The sequence below is a fragment of the Pristis pectinata genome, chromosome 33 (genome assembly GCF_009764475.1).
Source record: "Pristis pectinata isolate sPriPec2 chromosome 33, sPriPec2.1.pri, whole genome shotgun sequence".
NCBI classification, from domain to species: Eukaryota; Metazoa; Chordata; class Chondrichthyes; order Rhinopristiformes; family Pristidae; genus Pristis; species Pristis pectinata.
Genome location: NC_067437.1, coordinates 9,827,685 through 9,852,768, shown reverse-complemented (window position 1 = coordinate 9,852,768; position 25,084 = coordinate 9,827,685). Strand labels below are relative to the sequence as shown.

Genomic DNA, 25,084 nt, shown 5'->3' with positions numbered 1-25,084 from the left:
GCAAAGACATAAAGTTGCCATAAATTACAAAAATAAATAAATAAATCTACTTCCTTCACCTCAGAGGGCAGGCACAGTAGTGTACCGGTTAGCGTAACGCTTTATGGTGCCAGCGACCCAAGTTCAATTCCGGCCGCTGTCTGTCAGGAGTTTGTATGTTCTCCCCGTGTCTGCATGGGTTTCCTCCGGGTGCTCGGGTTTCCTTCCACATTCTAAAGACGTACAGGTTAGGAAGTTGTGGGCATGCTATGTTGGCGCTGGAAACGCAGCGACACTTGTGGGCTGCCCCCAGAGCACTCTACACAAAAAGATGTATTTCACTGTGTGTTTCAATGTACATTTGACTAATACTTATCATTATAGGATGAATATGCTGCTGACCTGTATCATTTCGCCAGCAAAGAGGAGGAATACTCCAACTACTTTTACTCGGTAAGCCGCAAAACTGAAGGCACAAGCTGGGAAAGCTTTGCCTCTTCACTGTGAAAACAGGCAGCTGAGGAGAGAGGATTGAACTCAGTACAATTATCAATGGTAAACCTAAAAGAACACTCCAGGGTTGATATTAGAACCTTGTGCAGTGGAGGTCAGACGGGGCATGAAGCCAGCTCTGTCATTCAAAAAAGAACATTGTGGCCATTCCTATTTTTCCGTCAGATCATTGTAGCCCCTATTTCCTTATGGTTCAGAAATCTACCCATCTCAGCCTTGTACACAAAACTATGAGGGGCATAGATGGGACAGATAGTAGGAAACCTCTACCAGGAGTAGAGCAGCTATATCCACAGGGCATGTGTTCAGGGTAAGAGGTTTAAAAGGAGTCTGGGGAAGAATTCTCTTCACCCAGAGGATGGTTAGAATCTGGAATGCTCTGGCTGAAGGGGTGGTGAAGGCAGAGACTCTCACAACACTTACGAAGTAACTGGTTGAGCACTTGAATCACAAAGGCACAGTCGGCTATGGAACAAGTGCTGATTGTATAGGAATAACATAGATGAATACTACTTGGTCAACAAGGACATGGTGGACAAAAGGTCTGTGCCTTTGCCTGTGTGACAATGATTCTGTGACTGTGGTTCAATGACTCTATGACTCTGTACTTGGAGAGATCCACCAGGATGTTGCCTGGGATTGGAGCATTTCATTTGTAAGGAGAGAGTGCATAGGCTACGTTTGTTTTCCCTGGAGTGGAGGAGGCTGAGGGGTGACCTGATGGAGTTATACAAAGTCACGAGTGAGATAGATTAAATCGTAAGAATCTTCCTTTTTCTTTGGTAGGGGTTCTAAAACAAAGCATAGGTATAAGGTGAGAGGAAGGAAATTTAGAGGGGATTTGAGGGGAACTTTTTCACACAGGGAGCGGTTGGAAATTGAAGTGTGCCACCTGGGAAAGCGGTGAATGCAGTTACTCTTAAAACATTTAAGAAGCATTTAGACAAGGCATAGAAGACTATGGACCAAATGCAGGTAACTGGGACTGGTAAAGAGAGGTACAATGGTCAGCGTGGATGTGGTGGGCCGAAGGGCCTGTTTCTGTGCTGTATTACTCTAGGGTACCTGGGCTTGAAAACATAGAACATAGAACAGTACAGCACAGGAACAGGCTCTTCGGCCCACAGTGTCTGTGCCAGCCATGAAGCCAATCCAAACTAATACGATCTGCCCATACATGGTCTATTTTCCTTCATTCCCTGCCTGTTCATGTGGCCTGTCTGAATGCCTCTTGAACGTTGCTGTTGTATCTGCTTCCAGGGAACCCCAAAGGCTCACAACACCCTGAGAGAAGAGCATTCCTCCTCATGAATGTCACCCCCATATACTCTTACAAACCACTCTCCACCTCCCTCCCATAGCATCTACCCAGTAAGGCATCCCCAGAACCTTCAATGTTACAATAACGTCTCTCACTCTTCCAAACAATGATGTTGGAACAGGCAAGAGCCAAAATGGACAGAGGGAGTGTCAAGAATGTAAAGTTGGATGGATTGGCGGAAAGGATTCTAAATGTGTAGGGGAGCATTGAATCAACAGTTGAACAGCTCTTGAGGATATCTAGGAAGGTCAAAAAGGGTCAACCATTGGATCTGGCAAATCTGATTATCGAAAGGTGTTTGATAAGATAAAGGCCCACAGGGTAGGGTGTAATATATTGGCACAGGGAGCTATTTGGTTAAAGGACAGAACAGGGAGTGGCCTCAGTATCAGAGAGCAACATCCTTCGCTCCACCACTATTGGCTGTGTCTTCAGCTACCAAGGCGGCAAGCTCTGGAATTCTCTCCTAAGTATTCATAAAGCCCATTAAACCCTGCCTCTTGACCAAGCTTATGGTCATCTATCATAATAGCTCCCGAGAGCATTGGTGAAGCCATCCTGAGAAGCTGCCTGGAATGTTTTACTGTACTATAGATGCCGTGTAACAAAAAGTTGCTGCTCTTATGTTCAGGAGGAATTAGTTGGTGGATCCTGTTGATATAACTTTATTTTCTTTGAATTTTGAAGTTGTTGGAAGCCCAGGCAGATTATCACAGGAGGTCACTGAATGCTCTGGATGCACTGCTCCCAACACTGAAGACCAGCCCCAACACATCAGGTCAGTAGACTGCTCGGTGTTCTGTGCAACCTGGTAGCAAGCTCGCCTCAGGCTGGCAAACAAAGGCACTTTCTTTATTCATCTTTACACTTTCACACGGAAACACACACACACAGTCAAAGACACACACATTCCCTTGTACTTGTACATACATATACGTACATGACTTTGTATGTACTGTTATATTTACACACACATACAAAACACACATGCACACATGGACAAATGGCCATGCACACACTCTCACACCCTCAGACAGTCTCACACACTCTCATATACCTATAGTGCATGCACATACACACACACACACACACACACACACACACACACACACACATTCATACACACCCATTGACTCAGATACACATCCATTCACATACTCTCTCTGACACTCACTTTCCCACACACTCTCAGTCTCGCTCTCCCATTCACACCTGGATACTCCTTCACTGTTTTACACATCCACAATCTCACACAGAACTTCTCCAATTGTGGGCTAATGGCCAAGGATATTTATTGGCCCCAGGCTGACAGTCACAAGTTAATGACGGTTCCTCTATGTCCTTCATTCTCGGCCCATTCTCTGTGGGAAGGTCCCTGCCCAAAGAACCCTGCCTTCGGATGTCCCCTGGAGGAGCACCTGGAGAACCGTGGACAAGATATTGCCCTTCCCATTGAGGCCTGCGTCATGATGCTGCTCGAGAAAGGAATGAAAGAAGAGGTAGGATGAGGGGCAGGGGGAAGAGTGAGAGAGGGAAACGAAAGAAGGGGTGGAGAGAAGGGAGGAAGAGAGAGGGCAGGGAGAGAGAAAGGGGAACTTTTTTTATTATTCATTCAAGGGACGTGGACTTCGCAGGCTGAGCTAGCATTTAATTGCCCATTCCTAGTTGCCCTTGAGAAGGTGGTGATAAGCTGCCTTCTTGAACCACTGCAGTCCTTGAGGTGTGGGTGCACCCACTGTACTGCTGGAAAGGGAGTTGCAGGATTTTGGCCCAGCGACAGTGAAGGAACGGCAATTTATTTCTGAGTCAGGCTGGTGTGTGGCTTGGAGGGCAACATTCAGGGGGTGGTGTTCCCTGTGCTTTTACTGCTGTGCTTCTAGCTGGTAGAGGTGGTGGGTTTGGAAGGTGCTGTCTAAGGAGTCCTGGTGAGCTGCTGCAGTGCATCCTGTAGACGGTACAAACTGCTGCCACAGTGTGTCGGAGGTGGAGTGAGTGAATGGGTGTGGATGGGGTGCCTATTTAGCAGGTTACTATGTCCTGTGGTGTTCCTGAGTGAGAGAAGGGCAAGACAGAGAGAAAGTAGAGTGAAAGAGAGAGAGAAAATTGGTAGCATGAGAGGGTGGAGAAAGCGAGAGTGGGAAAAGAGAGGGTGAATCACGATTGGAAGCCTGTGACCAGTGGTGCACCACAGAGTGTGTGAATGGATGGGTACCTGAGCTAATGGGTGTGTAAGGATGTGTGTGAAAATAGTTGTAAATGCATTATGGGATTGTGTGTGTGTGTGTGTGTGTGTGTGTGTGTCTGTCTGTCTGTCTGTGTGTATATGTGTGTATGTCTGTGTGTATGTGTGTGTATATCTGTGTGTGTCTATGTGCGTCTGTCTGTGTATGTGTATGTATATATCTATGTGTGTGTCTGTGTGCATCTGTCTATGTGTGTGTGTGTGTATGTTTGTGTCTGTCTGTGTGTATGTGTGTATGTGTGTGTATATATCTGTGTGTGTGTGTGTGTGTGTGTGTGTGTGTGTTTGTGTATGTGTGTGGTCGTGTGTTTGATGCTGGTATTGTTATTGTTTGTTATATACGATTTGGATGTAGATTTAGGAAGTATAATTTGTAAGTTCGCAGATGACAGTAAAATTGGTGGCGTTGTCTACAGTAAGGAGGATAGTCTGAGGCCACAGGATAATGCTGATCATTTGTAAGATGGGCAGAGCAATGGCAGATGGAGTTTAATCCTAATGTTAGTGGTGATGTGTTTTTGGGGGAATAATAGGAGCAGGACAATGAATGGTAGGGCCCTAGGGAGGAACAGAGGGACCTTGGTGTACAAGTCCAAGGATGCCTGAAGGTGGGAGGGCAGGCGGTTACGGTTGTAAAGAAGGCATAAGGGATATTTGCCTTCATTAGTTGGGCGTAGAATATAAAAAGCAAGAAGGTTATGGTAGAACTTGATAAGACTTTCGTTAGGCACAGCTGGACTACTGTGTTAAGTTCTGGTCACCATGCTATTGGAAGGATGTGGATGCACTGGAGGGGTGCAGAGGAGGTTCACCAGGATGTTGCCTGGAATGGAGCACTTGAGCTATAAGGAGAGGCGGGATAGCCTGTGTTTGTTTCCCTCGGGGTGAGGAGACTGAGGGGGACCTAATAGAGGTGTACAGAACTATGAGGGACATAGATAGGCTGAATAGTGAGGAACTTTTCCCCATAGCAGAGATGTCTAAACCAGAGGGCGTGGGTTTAAGGTAAAGGGTAGGATGTTCAGAGTGGAATTTTTTTCACCCAGAGGGTGATTAAAATTTGGAACGCACTTCCAGAGTGGTTGGTGCAGGAAAAGACCTTCACAACATTTAATAAGTATCCAAACAAGCACTTGAATCTCCAGCACATAGAAGCATACTGAGTGAGTGTTGGTTAATAGGATTAATATAGATGGGTACGTATCATGCTGGATGGCTCTATGACTCTATTCCTATTGGCCATGTTAGTGACGAAATGATCTGGACAGTCTGTAGATATGTTTAAGAGGGGATATACTGTAATTGCATGTGGTTAAAGCAGGAAATGGACAAACCACAGACTTCTATAACTGGCGCTCTTCTCAATTAAAGCAGGCATATTTTTAGATTTTATATAGACAGAACTTTACTCTGTATCTAACCTCCCTAAGACCCTGAAGAGTTCAACTCAGAGTCACATGCTTTGGCAGGTAAGATGTTTTCCAGCAGAGTTTGTATGTGTCTCTTTCATATAATTTATAATAAATCACAGCTGAATTCTTCTAATCCATGTTGTACCCATACTGAAAATGTTTGATGGGCTGGAGTGGAGGGAGCTTCACTCCTTATCTAAACTGTGCTGTCCCTGCCCCAGAAGTGCTTTACAGGGTGTTATATAGTTTTAAGTAATTTTATAATAATTAATAAATGATTTTAAATGTTTAAAAACCTCAGAAACATTGAAAGCTTTCATTGAAAATCAATGAAATGCAGAGGCTGGAAATCGGAAATAAAAACAGAAAGTGCTGGGAACACACAGCAGGTCAGGCAGCATCTGTGGAGAGAGAAACGACCTGTGATGTTAATTCTGTTTCTCTTTTCACCATGTGACCTGCTGAGTGTTTCCAGCATTTTCTGATTGAAAACATCCGGAGTGTTTCGACCAGTGGTGGAGCTTAGGTTGTGACAGCTGCTTGCCTCAGATTTTTCTGGACGTTTTGCATCCAGATTTGATGTGGTCCCAACCCCACAAGGCAGGGGAAGGCTTTGCTGCTACTTGGAATCTCACTGTCAAGGATATAACAGATTTGTGTTGTGGAGTTATGGCCAGCAGTTAGACCATAAGATGAGAAGATATAGGAGCAGAATTAGGCCACTTGGCCCATCGAGTCTGCTTCGCCATTCAATGGTGGCTGATTTTTGTTCAAACCCCATTTTCCCGCCTTCTCCCGGTAACCCTTAACCCCCTTACCAATCAATCTCTGCCTTAAGTGCTCCCCATGACTTGGCCTCCACAGTCCTCTGTGGCAATGAATTCCACAGATCCACCAGCCTCTGGCTGAAGAAATTCCTCCTCATCTTAGTTTTAACGTCCCTTTATTCTGAGGCTGTGGCCTCGGATCCCAGACCCTCCTACTAATGGAAACATCCTCTCCACGTCCACTCTATCCAGTCCTTTCAGTATCCGGTAGGTTTCAATGAGATTCCCCCCTCATCCTTCTGAACTCCATCGAGTACAGGCCCAGAGACATCAAACGCTTCTCATATGTTGAGCCTTCCATTCCTGGGATCGTTCTTGTGAATCTCCTCTGGACCCTCTTCAGGGCCAGCGCATCTTTCCTTGGAATACGGGACCCAAAATTGCTCACAAAATTGCTCACAGTTGACATTCTCATATACAATTAGCATTAACAACCAAAGATAGATTTCTTAAGAGTTCAGAAATGTTTTGAACTGAAGAAGATGTTGTTACAGAAATAAAAACAGCGAAGGGTCATAGGTTAAAACAGAAAATGCTAGTGACACTCAGCAGATCAGGCAGCACCTTTGGAAAGAGAAACAGATTTAATATTTCAGTTCAAAGACCCTTCATCAGAACATTTTTGTTCCAGAGGTGCTGCATCCCCGGCATTTTCTGTTTTTATTTCAGATTTGCATCATCTTCAGTTCTTTTTTCCGATTTTCAAAGGACCCTAAACATTATGACCCAAAGCAAAAGGGTTATAATAGTCTGGTCAGGCCACAGAATATTGAGTTCATTTCTCTTGCCTTGGAAGGATGCAAAGAACATGTAGAAGGTGTAGTGGAAATTTACCAGAATTATACCAGGGATGTAAGACTTTGGTTATTAGGAGCAGATGCAGTAAGTGTGTCTCTTTTCGTTAGACCAGAAGAGGTTAAAAGGTGATCTGATTCAATACCGTGCAGCGATTTTGATGAATCAAAATTGGAAAGTGGTGAGAGGCTATAAGTTCTAAATCACAATCAAAGGTATGAAGGAAAAGATTAGGGGAAACATTTTCAATGAAAAATGGATGATGCTTTCAAAGAAAAGGTATGGCAGTAATGGAAGTAAAATCCCTTGATTTAGAGGAAATGTTTCCTTGCATCAAGAAAACTGCAACTAAAAAATTCTAGAACAGAAAAGGAAATACTAGATCATTTCTAGATTTCCAGTAGACTTTTTGTGTTGTATTAGTCACCTTTCATCAATATAATCTGTTAATTTATCAAAATATCAACTTTGTATACCCTAACTAGTGTTAACAAGTTAGTTTTATTCTTGATAGTTTACACTCTCCATCAGACAGCAGAGGGAGCTGGCATCTGACGTATAACAAGATGATGGTTGAGACAAGTGAAATAGGATGGATATTCACAAGGGACGTGCTTAATTCTGGGCGTCTGATTAAGCCACTGAAAGTATCCTATACTGACATTAGTCACTTGCCTTGCCTAGGGGAAATCGCACTTGTTCATGGCGCTCCTTCCAAGCAGATCACTTGAGAACAGCACATTCTGCCTCATTCACAGGACTGGTGCTGTCTGAAGTATTAAGCCCATACTTTTCCAATTTCTGCAGGGCTTGTTCCGGTTGGCAGCTGCAGCTTCGGTTCTAAAACGATTAAAATCTGCTCTGGATGGCGGTTCCTTTGATCCCCAAGAGTTCAATTCAGACTCGCATGCTGTAGCAGGTAAGATGTTTTCCAGCACAGTTTTTATGGGCTTCTTTTGTACGCACTTATAATAATTCTTCCAAGCTGTGCTGTAACTGGACTGAAGTTTTTGATGGGACAGTGTGTAGAAATGGACTCTTTCCAATGTCTCTGCCCCTTATAGAGTTTCAACATTGCCACTTGCAGCTGCAGATGGCACAGAGGTGCAGCTGGTAGGTGCTGCTGCCCCATAGCTCCATCGATCCAGGTTCAATACCGACCTTGGGTGCTGTCTGTATGGAGTTTGTACGTTCTCCCTGTGACTGCATAGGCTTCCTCCGGGTGCTCCGGTTTCTTCCCACATCCCAAAAGCATGCAGGTGGATAGGTTAATTGGTGTGTGGAATCTGGGGGGGGGGGGAGCTGAAGAGAAAATGGGGACAATAAGATGGGTGGTAGGAAAGTGTAAAAATGGCTGCTTGATGGTTAGCACAGCCTCTCTGGGCTGAAGGGCCTGTTTCCCTGCTATATTCCTCTATGACAGTACCTTGTAACTAAATACAGGTGATGTGTTACACCTTCCACAGAACTATCAATAATCTGCTGCTATTATAATCACTTAAACAATTCTTCTTCCACTCCACAAACTATTCCAACTTCTCCAATAGTAGCAGTTCATGGTTGTAACTCCAAAAGTCATTCTGAAGTTCGACTGATTCAACCGACTCCTCCAACTCCTGTTCCATTACTCATACATCATGGTCCTTATCCTCATTGTCCACAAGAGTGGATGCGTGATCAGCCAAGTGATCAGTTCCTGATTGGCCACCGAGGCCACATCATTCGTACCATGAATCTTCATTGTTACCTTGTCACGTCAGCCCAGATTGTTGGGTTATGGTGAATTGTTTGTCTGAAGTAAATCCACTATAGCCAGGTTTAACCAATTCACTGTTTCATTGTGAATTGTAAATTCTCTTTCAATTGTTAAAAGTTATTACTTCTATATTAAACATAAAACAAAATAGCCCAAGGCTCTTGGCTAATAGATTTCCACAGTTGTGCTTTTTACGTGAAAGAAAATTTAACATTTGGAGGAAACCTTACTCTGTATCCAACTCATCCTGTCCCTGCCCTGGGAGTGTGTGATGGGACAGTGTAGAGGGACCTTTACTCTGTATCTATCCCATGTTTGTCCTTGCTCTGGGAGTGTTAGATAGGAACGTGTAGAGGGAGCATTACTCTGTCTAATTTGTACTATACTTCTCCTGTTTGTTTCCCTCTCCACAGATGCTGCCTGACCTGCTGAATGTTTCCAGCATTTTCTGTTTTTATTTCAGACTCCCTCTATTTGCTGTTTTTTTTTTATTTTTTATTTACTCTCTTTTAATCTGTCCTGTTCCTGACCTGGGAGTGTTTGACAGGCCAGTGGAGAGGGAGGGTTACTCTGCATCTAACCTGTCCCAATCCTGCCCTGGGAGTGTTTGATGCCAGCATGTGTCTTGGTGTGTCAGATACAGCAGTGGTGAAATATAGTTGTTACCCTTAAAGTCATGTTCATTGTTATGGTGGAAATATGTCTCCATTTGATTAGTTTAAACAATACACTTTTACAAATCTTGGTTTGATCACAATCAGCAATAAAAAATAAACAAAATTACTATGATTCAACAAGGGGGCAATGATTTAGCAACCCCCCAGAGTATGTTACAATTACATTATCAACATTGTTGAGTGTTAATTGTCCACAAAGGAAACCAGATATTTATAAAGAATTACCGTAAATTCCAACCTGTCCAATAAAACCCATAATGAGAAAATTAGATATTAAAATATTAAAGTCATTGCACTTGTCAAACAAAAGGACTGGTGGTTAAAATTAGAATGCATAGGATGCTGTTGAAGGTGATTTGAACTGCCCTGTCTCTTATGACTCATGGATACCCATCATCCTCCCCTCTCTGGGATAGGTGCACTGAAGTCCTACCTACGTGAATTACCTCAGCCACTCATGACATTTGACCTTTATGATGAATGGTTCCAAGCAGCCAGGTACGTGGTGGCGTGTTCATTAGCTCTGTTGTTCCTTGTAGCATGTTTTTTTTCTTTTAGGTGTTTCCCACTCCTCCAATACCACACCTGGAACCTCCTGGCATGTCCTACAACCAAAGCCAAACACCAGGTGATACCTGGGCTTGTACACTGATCCCTGATTGGCTCCCTGACCATGTGAGGATTAGCCTGTGTTCTGCAGGTGAATCACACTGGTTGGATAAGGCTGCCCATATGGACCCACATTGACTGCACACATAGAGGGTGGAAGAGCATGTGGTCTGCCACAGCTAGAATATTGAGTCCATTTCTGGTCACTGTATTTTGGGAATACACAAAGGACCAAGAGGATTGCTGGAAAGGTTCCAGGGATACATTGGAAAATTGTTCCTTTGAGAAAACTCTGATCAACTAAGGTTGTTTTCTTTGGAAGAAAGGAGGGGAGACCTAAGCATGTGAAATAATGAGGGGCTTGGATAGTGTAAATGGGAAGGATCTATTTTCTGTAACAGGGTTCGATGCACAGAATCAAAGTGACAGGCAGGAGGATTAGAGGGGAGATGAGAAAAAATATTTCACCCAGAGGGTGGTGGGGTCTGGAACTCGCTACCTGAAAGGGTGGTGGAAGCAGAGACCCTCATTGCATTGAAGCAGTACTCGGATGTGTTCTAGAAGAGCTGTGACCTGCAGGGTTACGGACCCAGTGCCTGAAGGCGGAAGTAGGCCGGGGAGCTCTTTGTCAACCAGCACAAACATGATGGACTGAATAGCCTCCACCTGTGTAGTAAGTTTTCTCCGATGCTGTGATGAGAGATTTCAATCACAAGGTTAGAGTGGAGGAGCTGGGTTGTTCTGCTGAAGTGAGAACGTTGCAAGGAGATTTGATGGAGTTGTATCAGGTTATGACTGGTTTAGATTGAGTACATTGGGGGAAAGTCGTCCAATTACTGGCTGGATCAAGGATCAGAGGGAACAGATTCAAAGTCATGGACACCAGAATCGACATCACTGACATATGTTGTGAAATTTGTTGTTTAGTGGCAGCAGTACAGCAAATTTCACAACATATGTCAGTGATATCAATTCTGGTGTCCATGACTTTAAATCTTTTCCCTCTGATCCTTGATCCAGCCCGTAATTGGACCACTTTCCCCCAATGTACTCAATCTAAACCTGTCATAACTTGATACAACTCCATCCAATCTCCTTGCAACCTTCCTACTTCAGACAGAAGATACAGGGAAGGATAGTGCAAGGAGAAACTTCTTTTTATGCGAGTACCAGGGCTCATGCTGCCTACTCTTCCTTGTGCAGTGAGAAAGATCTTCCTAAGCAGATAGAACGGCTACGAGACGTGTGTGCCAAGTTGCCAGCGGAATTCTACAACAACTTACGGTAAGGCCACACAGGAGAACAGTGAGGTCGGAGCAGTGAGGGAGGAGGTGGCACATAACGGATGGTATCTGTATGGATGGTGCCCCCAGCCAAGACTTGGGTTGTGCATACTGTGCATGGTGACAGCTTACATTTATAAAGTGCCTGTAAGCAACTCAGCAGACATCAAGCTCGATATTGGGCAACAGCTCAGTGGGTTTAATGGATCGGCTTAACGTGGAGAGATGGAGAGGGCATCACACATGAGCTGGATAGACAGAAGTTCCTGATATAGCCCAGGAACTCTGAGTCATAAAGACAGGACAGATAAAGGCCCTTTGGCCCATCAAATCCATGCTAACCGTCAACCACCCATTCACACTAATTCTACACCAATCCCATTTCTTTTTTATTCTCCCCACATTCTCATCAACTCCCCCCACAATCCACCACTCACCTACACACTAGGGGCAATTTACAGCAGCCAATTAACCTACCAACCTGCACATCTTTGGGATTTGGGAGGAAACTGGAGCACCCAGGGGAAACCCTTGTGGTCACAGGGAAACATGCAAATGCCCCACAGACAGTGCCGGAGGTCAGGATTGATCCCGGGTCTACCAGCTGTGCCACTATGCCATCCTCTTTCTGGCAGAATGCTGAGGGCTGGACAGGATGTAGGGAGTGTGGGCAGGGAATCACTTCTGCCCTCACTAGTAGAATCTAAAGGTCCACTGTAAATGGGGCACAAGGTTAAGGCACTCACCACTCCTGTAAACCACCCACCAGCCGAACTCCCCCACAACACCACATCCACCTTTGTATAGAATCGCCTTCATTGGATTGTGATGCCTCACTCAGTTAAATAGCTCACTACCAAACCCACTTGACTGACCAGCTGCCATAACAGCAAATAAATCTTTAAACTTTTTTTTAAACCAGGTATCTCATTAAGTTTTTGGCGAAGTTAGCAGAATACCAGGAGGTGAACAAAATGACACCCAGCAACATTGCCATCGTGCTGGGTCCGAATCTTCTCTGGCCCAGGAATGAAGGGTAGGTTAAAGGTCAAGTGAGAGGTCACATTATCACCGTTAACTTTACCTTTGCAACTGACTGTAATACATCACAAGTACATCCCTCCCCACCATCGGTAGTATGTACACATGGTGCTGCCTCGAGAAGGCAACATCTATCATCAAAGATCCCCACCATCCAGGCCATGCCATCTTCTCGTGGCTGCCACGAGGCAGGAGGTACAGAAGCCTGATGTCCCATACCACAAGGTTCAAGAAGAGCTACTTCCCTTCAACCATTTGGTTCCTGAACTAACCTGCACAACACTAATCACTACCTCAGTATAGCAACAGAATGACCACTTTGCACTACAGTGGACTTTATTTATTTTTGTTCTAATTGTGTTCTTTCTCATCAAAACTGTGTATAATTTATGTTCAATTTATGTTTTTCTTGTGAATGTTGCGTATCTGATGCTATGTGCCTGTGATGCTGCTACAAGTAAGATTTTTCATTGCACCTGTGCACACATGTATTTAAATTTAAATTTTAAATTTAAATTTTTAAATTTAAATTTTATTTACGGCGTGGTAACAGGCCCTTCCGGCCCAACGAGTCTGCGCCGCCCATTTTAAACCCAAATTAACCTACCCGTACGTCTTTGCAATATGGGAGGAAACCGGAGCACCCGGAGGAAACCCGCGCAGACACAGGAGAACGTACAAACTCCTTACAGACAGCAACAGGATCGAACCCCGATCGCTGGCGCTGTAATAGTGTCGCACTAACCGCTACGCTACCGTGCTTGTACACATGCCAATAAATTCGACATTGACTTTGACTTTGGTAGCAGAAAGCTCTTTATGACAGAGAGAAGCCTGTTGTCTCATTATTCCATGGATCGTGAAGTTGCTCTGGTTCACCTCCTCCTGAGAGTAGAAAGATACCGTGCCGACCACAGTAAAACTCCAATAATCCGACATCAGATTGATTGGAAGTCTTGATCATCCAGCATCTGACTCATTCATTAGTCCAGGATGAGCCAGGGATCTGGAGTGCAGCTGGATGTGCAGCTGCAACCAGGGTACAGAGTGTAGGCTGGAGCCAGGGTTGGGGTCCAGAACACCAAGGGTCAGGAATGTGGGTCAATTTTCCAAACTGCTTGTATATTTCCTGCTCCCTTTATGTTCAGGGGACTCACTATACTACTGTAATATGTAACATGTATGTGTTCACTATAAAATTTATTATATGTGTATAACGTTTAAAAAAAAGAATGAAATACAAGTGTGTTTGGGCATTGATAGGAGTAACATCTGCCAGTCCAGTACCACCAACGGTGTTGGATCAATGGTGCTAGAATATTGGAGTTTTACTGTATTTCTTATCAAAAGTAATTTGTAACAGTGCTTTTGTCACTGGGAGTACTTTCTAGAACGTTCCACAAAATGGAACACCGACAGCTTCCAGGTTTCAGGGAAGTTGAGGTGTGCTTTGCTACATCACCGTTTGAACATTTCTGTGCTCTTGTTACACATTTATAGAGGTGAGACCCAGAAACAAACAGCAGTGGAGAAGTAATCTATTTTCTAGGTGTCAGCTGCGGGTTTATGGCTAGCAGTCATCTCTCTGAGTCAAAGGCTGTGGGTTCTTGTTCACCTGAACATCAGAATCCAAGCTGACACGCTAGTGCAGTGTTGAGGGAGTTCTGCACTGTCAGAGGTACTGTGCTGTTAAACTGAGGCCGCCATCCCACTATTCTGTAGTGCTATTTCAAAGGGCTGACCAGGGGAGCTCTCGCCTCCAAATAACATTTATCCCGCAAGCTGCCACTAAATAAAAAGTCAGTATCACTTTGCTGCTTGCAGGATCTTCTTGTGTGCAAGCTAGCCGGTGTACTTCCTGCAGTATAGCAGAGACATGGAACTCCTCACTTGCTGTTAAGTGTGCTGGGATATCCCAGGGTTGCAAACCGTTCTATCAGAAATTAAATCTCCGATTCACAAAATATGACCTTTTCCTTTTGTCGTTTTCCAGGAAGGTGTCAATGATGGACATGGCATCAGCGTCTTCCGTTCAAGTGGTGTCGGTCATCGAGCCAATCATACAAAATGCAGACAGCATCTTTCCAGAAGGTAAAGCCCCATTTCAATTCCAGCAAAGGCAACTTTATGATATGTCCATCCTCTTTACTCCTCTTCATGTTATCTTACCCCGAGCTTTCAGTGGGTGTCACCCCCCTCCTGGGCACTGAGCGTCAAACATAGAACATTACAACACAGTACAGGCCCTTCGGCCCATGATGTTACGCCGACATTTTATCCTGCTCTAATATCTATCTAACCCTTCCCTCCCACATAGCCCTCCATTTTTCTATCATTCATGCGCCTATCTAAGAGTCTCTTAAATGTCCCTAATGTATCTGCCCCCACAACCTCTGCAGGCAGTGCATTCCATGCACCCACCACTCTCTGTGTAAAAAACACCCCTAACATCCCCCTTATGCATTCCTCCAATCACCTTAAAATTATGCCCCCTCATGTTAGCCATTGTCTCCCTGGGAAAAAGTCTCTGACTGTCCACTCGATCTATGCCTCTTATCATCTTGTACACCTCTATCAAGTCCCCTCTCATCCTCCTTCTCTCCAAGGAGAAAAGCCCCAGCTCACTCAACCTATCCTCATAAGACATGTTCTCCAATCCAGGCAACATCCTGGTAAATCTACTCTGCACCCTCTCTAAAGCTTCCACAATCTTCCTATAATGAGGTGACCAGAACTGAACACAATACTCCAAGTGTGGTCTGACCAGAGTTCTATAGAGCTGCAACATTACCTCACGGCTCTTGAACTCAATACCCCGACTAATGAAGGCCAACACACCATACACCTTCTTAACAACCCTATCGACCTGTGCGGCAACCTTGAGGGATCTATGGATGTGGACCCCAAGATCCCTCTGTTCCTCCACACTGCTGAGAGAGCCAGACAAGAACAGCGTGGGAGGGCATTTATGGTTGCCCACTCTACAGAACTGCCTAAAGCATCCAGAAATGTAAGATTAATCACTGGGACACTAGCAGAGAAACCACGGAGGCTTTTAAAAACAAATTCAATTCAAGTGTTGTATAAACATTGGAGGCGATGGGTGGGTTGACATTTGACTGACAACCAACATTTATCCAATTGGGCAGGAAAGGGTGTGAGTGCTTTTTGAATGGGGAGACATTGAGGTGGGAGCACAGTAGTTTATGGACAGGGCAGCGGGAGATTCTGGTAGGAAATACCCAGCCACCCACCCATCAGAGCTGGCAGCTGTGTGGCCTAGACTGATCCAACGTGCCCCTGCCCACGGGGTTCTTCCTATAGCATTCAGGAGGGGCATGTTCCTGTCACTCGCCTGAAGACAAACAGGTTGAAGGCATCAACCAATTAAATCACAGCTTGGCGTCATCCTCTGCCTCAAATTCACCCAGGGCCCAGCTGAGAAATGTCTACAATGAGAGCACAGGACTGTGGATACAAACTGGCCCCTGCTGTCAGAGAGCACCAGCATAGTCCACCCGTACATGGGTCTGTCACCTTGCTAGCCTAACGTAGCATTGGCCAACAGTCAGATCTGGGAAGCGTTCAGAACATTGTACAAAGAGCTTTACTCTGTACCTAATCTGTGCTGTCCTTGCTCTGGGAATGTTTGATGGAACAGTGTAGAGGGAGATTTACTCTACATCTAACACACACTGCCCCTGCCCTGGGAGTATATGATGGGACTGTTTAGAGGGAGCTTCACTCTATATATAACCCATGCTGTCTGATCCCTGGGTGTGTTTTATGGGACAGTGTAGAGGGAGACTTACTCCATATAAAACCGGTGCGGTGCCTGCACTGGGATTGACAGGATGATGTAGAGGAAGCTTTACACTGTATGTAACCAGCACTGCCCCAGCCCTGGGTACGTTTGATGGAAACTCTACTCTGTGCCTAACCCATGCGATCCTGTGACTTCAAAGGGAGTGACCTTTCGAGAGATCTTGAACAGACAGCATGGTGAAAAGGTGAGACATCCTGAGAATCTTGGCCAACAGTCTACACTGAGACGTCATTCCTGAATCTAAACTCAGATCGGATTGAGTGGGTGGTGATTCTGTCCCAAAGTACCATCATCTGTCGACTCACCACAGATGCTGTCTCATGTTCACAGAGTAGGTGATAATTCAGACTCAAATCATCTATGTGGTACAGAACCCACTAGGATACAAAACAGGCAAAGGGCAGCTTATACAATCTGCCAGGCAGTGAAATATCAAGTAGTCCCAGAGTTACATTTAGTTTTATTGTTGACACTTTCCTTCTCCCTTTATTGATTTTCAATGAGAAAATGACTGTCAGTACTTACAGGGTAACTCCAGGAATGTGTCAGTATTTTGATGGGGTCACTGGGGAGTCTGTCACCATTTATGTCAGCATTTTCAGGAGATCCCTGAAAGCTCCCTCTGAACAGTCCTGTCAAATACTCCCAGGGCAGGGCAGGATGTTGCCTGGATTAGAGAGTATTAGCTATAAGAAAAGGTTGGACAAACCTTGGATTGTTTTCTCTGGAGTGTTGGAGGCTGAGGGGAGACCTGATAGAAGTATGTAAAATTACATGGGGCATAGATAGGGTTTATAAGAGTCTTTTTCCCAGGGTGGGAATGTCAAATATTAGATGGCACAGGTTTAAAGTGAGAGGGGAAAAGTTTAAGGGAGATTTACAAGGCAAGCTTTTTACACAGAGAGTTGTAGGTGCCCGGAATACACTGCCAGGGGAAGTGGTGGAAGCAGATGCAATAGTGATGTCTAAGAGGTAATTAGACAGGCTTATGAACAGGCAGGGAACAGAGGGATACAGATCATATGCAGGCAAATGGGAATAGTCTGGAATGGCATCGTGTTTGGCATAGACATTGTGGGCTGAAGGGCCTGTTCCTGTGCTGTTCTATGTTCTGTGCTCTCAGAGGAAGTACCTGGAAGTGTGTCAGTATGTACAGGGTATCCTTGGGATAGTGTCAGTGTGTACAGGGTATCCTTGGGAGTGTGTCAGTGTGTACAGAGTATCCTTGGGAGTGTGTCAGTATGTACAGGGTATCCTTGGGAATGTGTCAGTATGTACAGGGTATCCTTGGGAGTGGGTCAGTATGTACAGGGTATCCTTGGGAATGTGTCAGTGTGTACAGAGTATCCTTGGGAGTGTGTCAGTATGTACAGGGTATCTCCACAGAATGTCCCAGTACTTTCAGGTATTCCCTAGGGAGTGCATCAGAATTTACAGTGGGTGCCATGGCTTACACAGTGTCCCCAGGGAATGTGCCCTTAACTTTACAGCACGTCCTCAGGGAGTGTGTCAATATTTATGGGGTGACCCCAGGGAACACAACAGTGTTGACAAGGATTCCCTGGGGAGTGCATCAGCGTCTGCAGTGGGTTCTGGAGGTGTATGTCAGCATTTGCAGGGTGTCCCCGGGCAGTGTGTCAGCATTCACAGTTGGTTCCGAGGAGCAGGTCAGTTTTCATATGGAATCTACAGGGAGACTACCTGTAATTACAGGGAGCCCCTGGGGAAACAATCAGCATTTACATTGGGTTCCTGGGGAGTATGTCAATATCTGCAGCGTATCTCCCGGGATGATGCCTGTAATTACAGGGTATCCCGAGGAATGTCTCAGAAATCACAGGGGCATCCCCAAGGATTTTATTACTGCCCACACAACGGAAAACTTTGCAGACTCCCCCAATCTGCCCAGGGCCTTCCAGACGATGATCAGCCTCCACTTTCAAATAAGTGTTTACAATGTGCTTGTGCTTTCACAGATTTGGATTTCAGTGTGTCGGGAATGTTCGGGCCAAGTTCTTTATACTCAAGTTACACAGCTCCAAAAAAAGACAGCGGCTCAACGGAGCAGATGCAGATTGCCCCTGCCCCAGTCAAGGAGGTCGCTGCGCAGAAGGAAGAGTACGTTCAGGTTTCTTCGGTCAATTTATGTTGTGTGTTCCTGTATTTAATTGCTCCCCATGTCTTCAGCAGCCTGGGCCCCAAACTTTTCAATTTAATTCTTCAAACCATTCCACTTCTCTCCAAGCCTTTAAATCACTCCTTAACACTCCTTCCCTCTCCCACCTGACTCCATCTGCCAATCAAACCCTCTTCACCTGGATCCACCTATCGCTTGCCAGCTCTTGCCTCACCTCTCCCCCTCATCCCTTTGCACTGGCTGTTTCTCCTCCGCTCTTCCATTCCAGATGAAAGCTGTGTTTCTTTGACCAGGAACACAAAACTTGGAGGTCCCTTCCACAGATATCAGCAGTTAAGCTCTAGATTTCCCTCCCTAAACCTCTCCATCTTTCTTCCTCGAAGACCAGTTCCAGAATCTAACTCTCTGACCAAGCTTTTAGACATTGATCCTTATGTCTTCTCTGATCAATTCGCCAATTGTGACTGATGTCACCCTGTGAAGTGCCTTGAGGAAGTTTTCCCACTATAAAGGGTCTCAACCAGAAAAGTCGACTGTCCATTTCCCTCCACACATGCTGCCTGACCCGCTGAGTTCCTCCAGCAGCTCGTTTTTTACTCCAGATTCCATCATCTGCAGTCCCGTTTGCCTCATAGAACATAGAACAGTACAGGAACAGGCCCTTCGGCCCACAATGTCTGTGCTGAAGATGATGTCAAATTAAATCTCTTCTGCCTGTACATGATCCGTATCCCTCCATTCCCTGCCTATTCATGTGCCTATCAACTTGCCTCTTAAACACCATTAAAACATCTTAAATGTCTCCTTAAAACCTATCTCTTTGCATTAGCTGTTGGTTGTCTGTATTCAGAGCACATCTTTCAGTGTCAAATTCTGTCTGATAGCATTCCTGGAGTGCATCTTGAAGTGTTTCACTATGTTTACAGGAGCAAAGCAGGCACAGTAGTGTAGCAGTTAGTGTAACACTGTTACAGCACCAGCAACCCAGGTTCAATTCCCGCCGCTGTCTGTAAGGAGTTTGTACGTTCCCCCCGTGACTGCATGGGTTTCCTCTGGGTGCTCCGGTTTCTTCCCACATTCCAAAGATGTTCGGGTTAGGAAGTCGTGGGCACGCTATGTTGGCGCAGGAAGCGTGGCGACACTTGTGGGCTGCCCCCAGAACACTCTACACAAAAAGATGCATTTCACTGTGTGTTTCGATGTACATGTGACTAATAACGATGTCTGATATGTTCAGAGAGACAGATGAAACTGCCAGCAAAACAGCAATTAAATAAAACAAGTTGAATGAATTTTATATGAAGATTGATCTGTGTAAACGTACACCTGTTTCTTTGGATAGGTGTTTGAGTGAAGAACAGCCCTTGGTTCCTCCACCGTCACCTCCCTCGAGTGTGGTGGACGAACCCAGCAAAGTGGAAGCCCGTCCGAACCAGACCCCATCTGTCCAGGCTGAAGTTGCTGCCGGCCAGACTTCTAACACCTCAACAAAAAAAGGTTAGGGATAAGGAGGCAGACCATAGTTTTAATGAAATATTTTGGTCATTCTGAGATTGGGCTGTGTTTGGGTCAGGTTGGCGATTCCATTTCGGGTTGGAGGGGGAGATCATTGTCTCCTTTTTGTTTAAGAGGCTGCGTTCCACTTCGGAGAGAACTTTCATCACAACAATCTGAGTCCTGGGCTGGGGACTGAACAACATGAAAACAAGGAGCAACACACACCCGGCAGTCTCCTCTTTTGCATCTCTCAGTATCCTGGGATACATCCCATCAGGCCCTAGGGATTTATCCATATTAATGTTCTTCAAAAGGCCCAACAGCTCCTCCTTCTTGCTATCAACATGCCCTAGAATATGAGCATACCCCTCCTTGATCTTGCTGTCCTACATGTCCTCCTTGGTGAATACCGATGTACTCATGTAGTATCTCGCCCACTTCCCCTAGCTCCAGGCATAAATTCCCTCTGTTGTCCTTGAGTGGTCCTACCCTCTCCCCAGCTTCCCTCTTGTGTTTAATGTATGTAGAAAACGCCTTGGGATTCTCCTTAATCCTTCTCGCCAATGATATTTCATGGCCCCTTTTAGCCCTGTTTAAGTTCTTCTCGACTTTCTTTTCTGATTCCTCCAAGGGCCGTGTCCAATTTCAAGTTCCTAAACCTTACATATGCTTCTTTTTCCCTTTTGACTAAATTTACACTGTCTCTCGTCACCCAAGGTCCCCAAACCTTGCCATCCTTGTCTTTCTTGCTCAGAGGAACATGTTGGTCCTGAGTTCTGAGCAGCTGACCTTTAAATACAGCTGGGAAACAGGCCCTTTGGCCCAACTGGTCCATGTCGACCAAGATTTCCATCTAATGTAATCCCACTTGGCCAGGTTTGGCCCATACCCTTCTAAACCTTTCCTATCCATGTACCTGTCCAAATGTCTTTTAAATGTTGTTACTGCATGCAAGGCCAGTATTGTTCCATATTGTTGAATGACATATGGCCATAAAATTCACTTTTTAAAAATTTTCTTAGCTTGACTAACACTGAGTATTTAAGATTGATTCACTAAGTATTTCTCCTCCTCTTGTGAGAACTATACCCCGACTGACTCCCATATGTCAGAGGTGGACTTACCCAATAACAGCTGCTCCCAATCCACTCTCCGCAGCTCTGTATGTTCAGAGTATGAGCATGCATGTATGTGCTCACTGCACACTGTGTCTGCAGTGCTTGTTGCATTAAATACTGCTTGTTTATTGTGTGAAGGACCCAGTGCAGTGGGATCCACCACCTAACCTAAATGTACTTTGTTTCTTTGTTGCAGTAAAGAAGCCTGTTCCCTCCAGACCATCCTACCCTCCCCCACAACACCCAAAAGCCAGTCTGCCTTGGACCTCGAAGCCGATGTGCACTTCCCTAACCAACACGGGCGAGGATAGAAACCCCATCATCCGCAGAGCCACTACCGGTCCAGTCCGAGTGCCCGCGGTACCTCCTCCTCCTGTTCCTGCGCCTCGCACCCACCTGCGAACCACCAGCCTGGATTTGCCCAGCTCTGCAGCAGGCAACCTACAGTCGACCTCCAAGGACTCACATCAGGAAAAGAGCAAACAAACGCTGGAGGCCTTGGTCAAGCGGACCATCCCCGAAACATTGTCCTTCCAACATCGTAACCCGCAGGTCAGCTGGGACAAGCAGCCGCAGGCAACGCCCAGGACCAGGGTTTATTCAGCCAGTCAAGCAATGCGTTCCGGTGTGAATTCAGAAGTGGATGGATCTTCCAATGAGGAAAAAAGTGGTATGTGAGGAAACCCTTTAGGGAGGGCTGGTAGCAGTGGGGGGAGGGATGGTGGGAAGGGTGTGGAGAAGTATTTGAAAACATAGAACATAGAACAGTACAGCACAGGAACAGGCCCTTTGGCCCACAATGTGTACTGAACTAATTAAGCTAATGACACCCAATTAAACTAATCCCTTCTGCCTGTACATGGTCCACATCCCTCCATTTGCTGCATATTCATGTGCCGATCTAAGAGCCTTTTAAACACCTCTGTCATATCTGCTTCCATCACCACCCCTGGCAGCGCATTCCAGGCACCCACTATTCTCTGTGTTAAAAACTTGCCCCACACATCTCCTTCGAATGTACCCCTCTCATCTCAAATGCATGCCCTCTGGTATTAAACATTTCAATCCTAGGAAAAAGATACCAACTATCCACTCTATCTATGCCTCTCATTATTTTATAAACTTCTATCAGGCCTCCTTTCAGAGAAAACAACCCTAGTGTGTTCAACCCCTCCTTATAGAACATGCCCTCTAATCCAGTTAAATCTCTCCTGCACCCTCTCCAAAGACTCTACATCCTTCCTGTAATGGGGTGACCAGAAAGGAATACTCCAGATGTGGCCGAACCAGAGTTTTACAAAGCTGCAACATAATTTCCTGACTCTTAACCTCAATGCAATACTAGCAGACTAGCATGCCATCCACCTTCCTTACCACCCAATGGACTTATGTGGCCACTTTCCCTCTGTACATCAATGCTGTTAAGGGTCCTGCCATTAACTGTATACCTTCCCTTTACATTTGATCTCCCGAAGTCCAACACCTCACTCTTGTCCAGATTAAACTCCATCTGCCATCTCTCCGCCCATATTTGAAACTGATCTATATCCCACTGTATCCTTTGGCAACCTTCTACACTAACCCACCCACCCAACATTTGGTCAATTGATGATTTACGAGAATGTTGCCAGGATTCGAGGGCCTGAGTTATGGGGAGAGGTCGGGCAGGTTCGGACTTTATTCTGTGGAACGTAGGAGATTGAGGGGTGACTTTATAGAGGTGTATAAAATCATGAGGGGCATAGATAGGGTGAACGCACATCTTCTTCCGAGGGAAGGGGAACTAAAAACTAGAGAACATAGGATTAAGGTGAGAGGTGAAAGATTTAGAAGGGACCTGAGGGGCAACTTCATGCAGAGGGTGGTGAATATATGGAACAAACTCAGAGAAAGTGCTTGAGGCAGATTCAATAACATCCAAAAGACATTTGGACAGATACATGGATACAAGGGGTTTAGAGGGAAATGGGACTAGCTTGGTGGGCACCATGGTCAGCATGGACGTTGGGCCGAAGGGCCTGTTTCCATGCTGTATTACTCTATGACTCTAATTTCACGCTATGTTTCTTTGACCAGGAACTCAAAACATGGAGGTCCCTTCTATTCTTATCAGCAATTAAGCTCTTGATTTCCTTCCCTAAACTACTCCATCTTTCTTCCTCGAAGACCAGTTCTATTATCTAACTCTCTGACCAAACTTTTAGACGTTGATCCTCGTGTAAGTCTTCTCTAACGGAGTTGCCAACTGTGACTGGTGTCACCATGTGAGGTGTCTTGGGGAGATTTTCCCACTACAAATGGTCTCGACCTGAAACATCAGCTATTCACTTCCCTCCACAGATGCTGCCTGACCCACTGCGTTCCTCCAGTAGCTCATTTTTTTGCACCTTGTTGCTGTTGCATTGTCATTGCTAAGTGGTTTCAGACTAGGAATAGTCCATTCAGCCCCTCTGCTCTGTGCCAGTGCCTCCTCCCACCCCTCTTCATTTCAACTACTACCCTATCCTGCTATTCCTTGACCCTTCTCCCTTTTGTTCCTCTCCTTAAAGCCATCACTATTCAACTCAACCACTGCCTGTGGGAACAAGTTCCATGTTCTTCCCCTTCCCTGGTCCCCTGCTCTGGTATATCCAGGCAGAGAAGATACTTCTAACTGATCAATCTCATTAATAATTACAAAGCCCCCCATCAACCTTCTCTTTTCCGCAGACAAGAGTCTCAGCTCATTCACTTTTCTAATGGTATAGTCTGTCAATTGTGATAATGTCCTTGCAAATCCCTTTGAATCCTTAATACTGTAGCCAAAACAGTGCATCCTCTTTAAGTGTGGCTACCAGCTTCTCTGTGTGTATGTGTTATTTTTGAATTTGCGGCAACTTGGAGAAAAGGTTTAGACTATGAGTACTGATTCCTTTAAGTATCGGTGGTTAGGAAGTGGTTAGTCAAGGTGTTTATAACGATTGAAGAATCACTAGGGTGGATGCAGAGAACTGCTTTCTCCGATTGGAGGACGTGAAGGTATGTGGGGAGCTGTGAGTGGCAGGGAGGGGTGTGGGGAGCTGTGAGTGGCAGGGAGGGGTGTGGGGAGGTGTGAATGTTGGGGAGGGGTGTGGACTGCAGAGTTCAGAACCTAAAATGAGAGTCGGTCCCTTCAAGGGTAATACACACTTGTTGTGTGGAGAGTTGCTATCTTACATTGCCACTGAAGGGACAGACACAGTCTGCAACTCTCTGCATCCAAATGGGCTTTAGGACTGTGAATACATTGCTGTGTCAATGGATTAGTAATCAACAGGTTTGTGGACATCGTAATAACCTTCCCTGTAACGATACAGAGAGGGAACCAAACCGTGTGCTGTTCATCTGCACGCAGCCATCTTTATTTTGGTCTCCCTGCCTCCCCCTGCTGGTAAGACAGCCCTGCAGCAGCGCAGGGGAGCCAAACCCAATGTACAACTCGATGTATTGCCCGGTGAGTTCAAACCTCACCACTACAGTTGTGCAAGTTAAATTCAATTAATTAACTGGCTCCAGAATAGGAAGTCTATATCAGTACTGTTGACCATGAAACTTATGATTGTCATAAAAAACCAACTGATCCACTTTAATGAAGGCCATCCTTACACATTCTGGTCTCTGTGACTCCAGGCCACACAACACCTCATATTCCACCTGGGAAGTCTGCAACCCAGTGGTGTGAACACTGAATTTTCCAACTTCAGGTAACCCACATCCGTGTCCTCCTTTCTGGTTTCCTCCCCCCTCCCCCTCATTACCCAGTTTCATTCCCCTCCCCCACCTGGTTCTATCTCTCTATCACTCACTCACCACACCTTCTGGTCCTCTCCCTTTCCCAACTCCCTTCACCATCCGTCCATCATCCCTCCTTTATCTGATTCCATATATCACCTTCCTTACATCACATTCCAACATCTGCAGCCTATTGTTTCCCCTTGACCTGTCCCTGCCTCTACCTACCACCCACCAGCCACTCCACCCCTCCCCCATCTGCCCATCATCCCCATCCTCACCTGCTTCCACCTATCACCTG

The 25,084-nt window shown here is 45.5% G+C and overlaps 1 protein-coding gene across 1 annotated transcript in view; it reads left to right on the top strand.

Annotated features, from left to right (window-relative positions):
* Positions 1 to 25,084, top strand: part of LOC127585671 (SH3 domain-binding protein 1-like) — a 50,706-nt gene that overhangs the window by 23,485 nt on the left and 2,137 nt on the right. Inside the window, exons 8-18 of the mRNA XM_052043323.1 lie at positions 364 to 432; positions 2,501 to 2,591; positions 3,185 to 3,312; positions 7,897 to 8,008; positions 9,939 to 10,020; positions 11,335 to 11,415; positions 12,337 to 12,450; positions 14,449 to 14,546; positions 18,258 to 18,399; positions 19,761 to 19,915; positions 21,230 to 21,703. Coding sequence (XP_051899283.1) covers positions 364 to 432; positions 2,501 to 2,591; positions 3,185 to 3,312; positions 7,897 to 8,008; positions 9,939 to 10,020; positions 11,335 to 11,415; positions 12,337 to 12,450; positions 14,449 to 14,546; positions 18,258 to 18,399; positions 19,761 to 19,915; positions 21,230 to 21,703 — 1,546 coding nt within the window. The remainder of the gene's footprint in view (positions 1 to 363; positions 433 to 2,500; positions 2,592 to 3,184; positions 3,313 to 7,896; positions 8,009 to 9,938; positions 10,021 to 11,334; positions 11,416 to 12,336; positions 12,451 to 14,448; positions 14,547 to 18,257; positions 18,400 to 19,760; positions 19,916 to 21,229; positions 21,704 to 25,084) is intronic.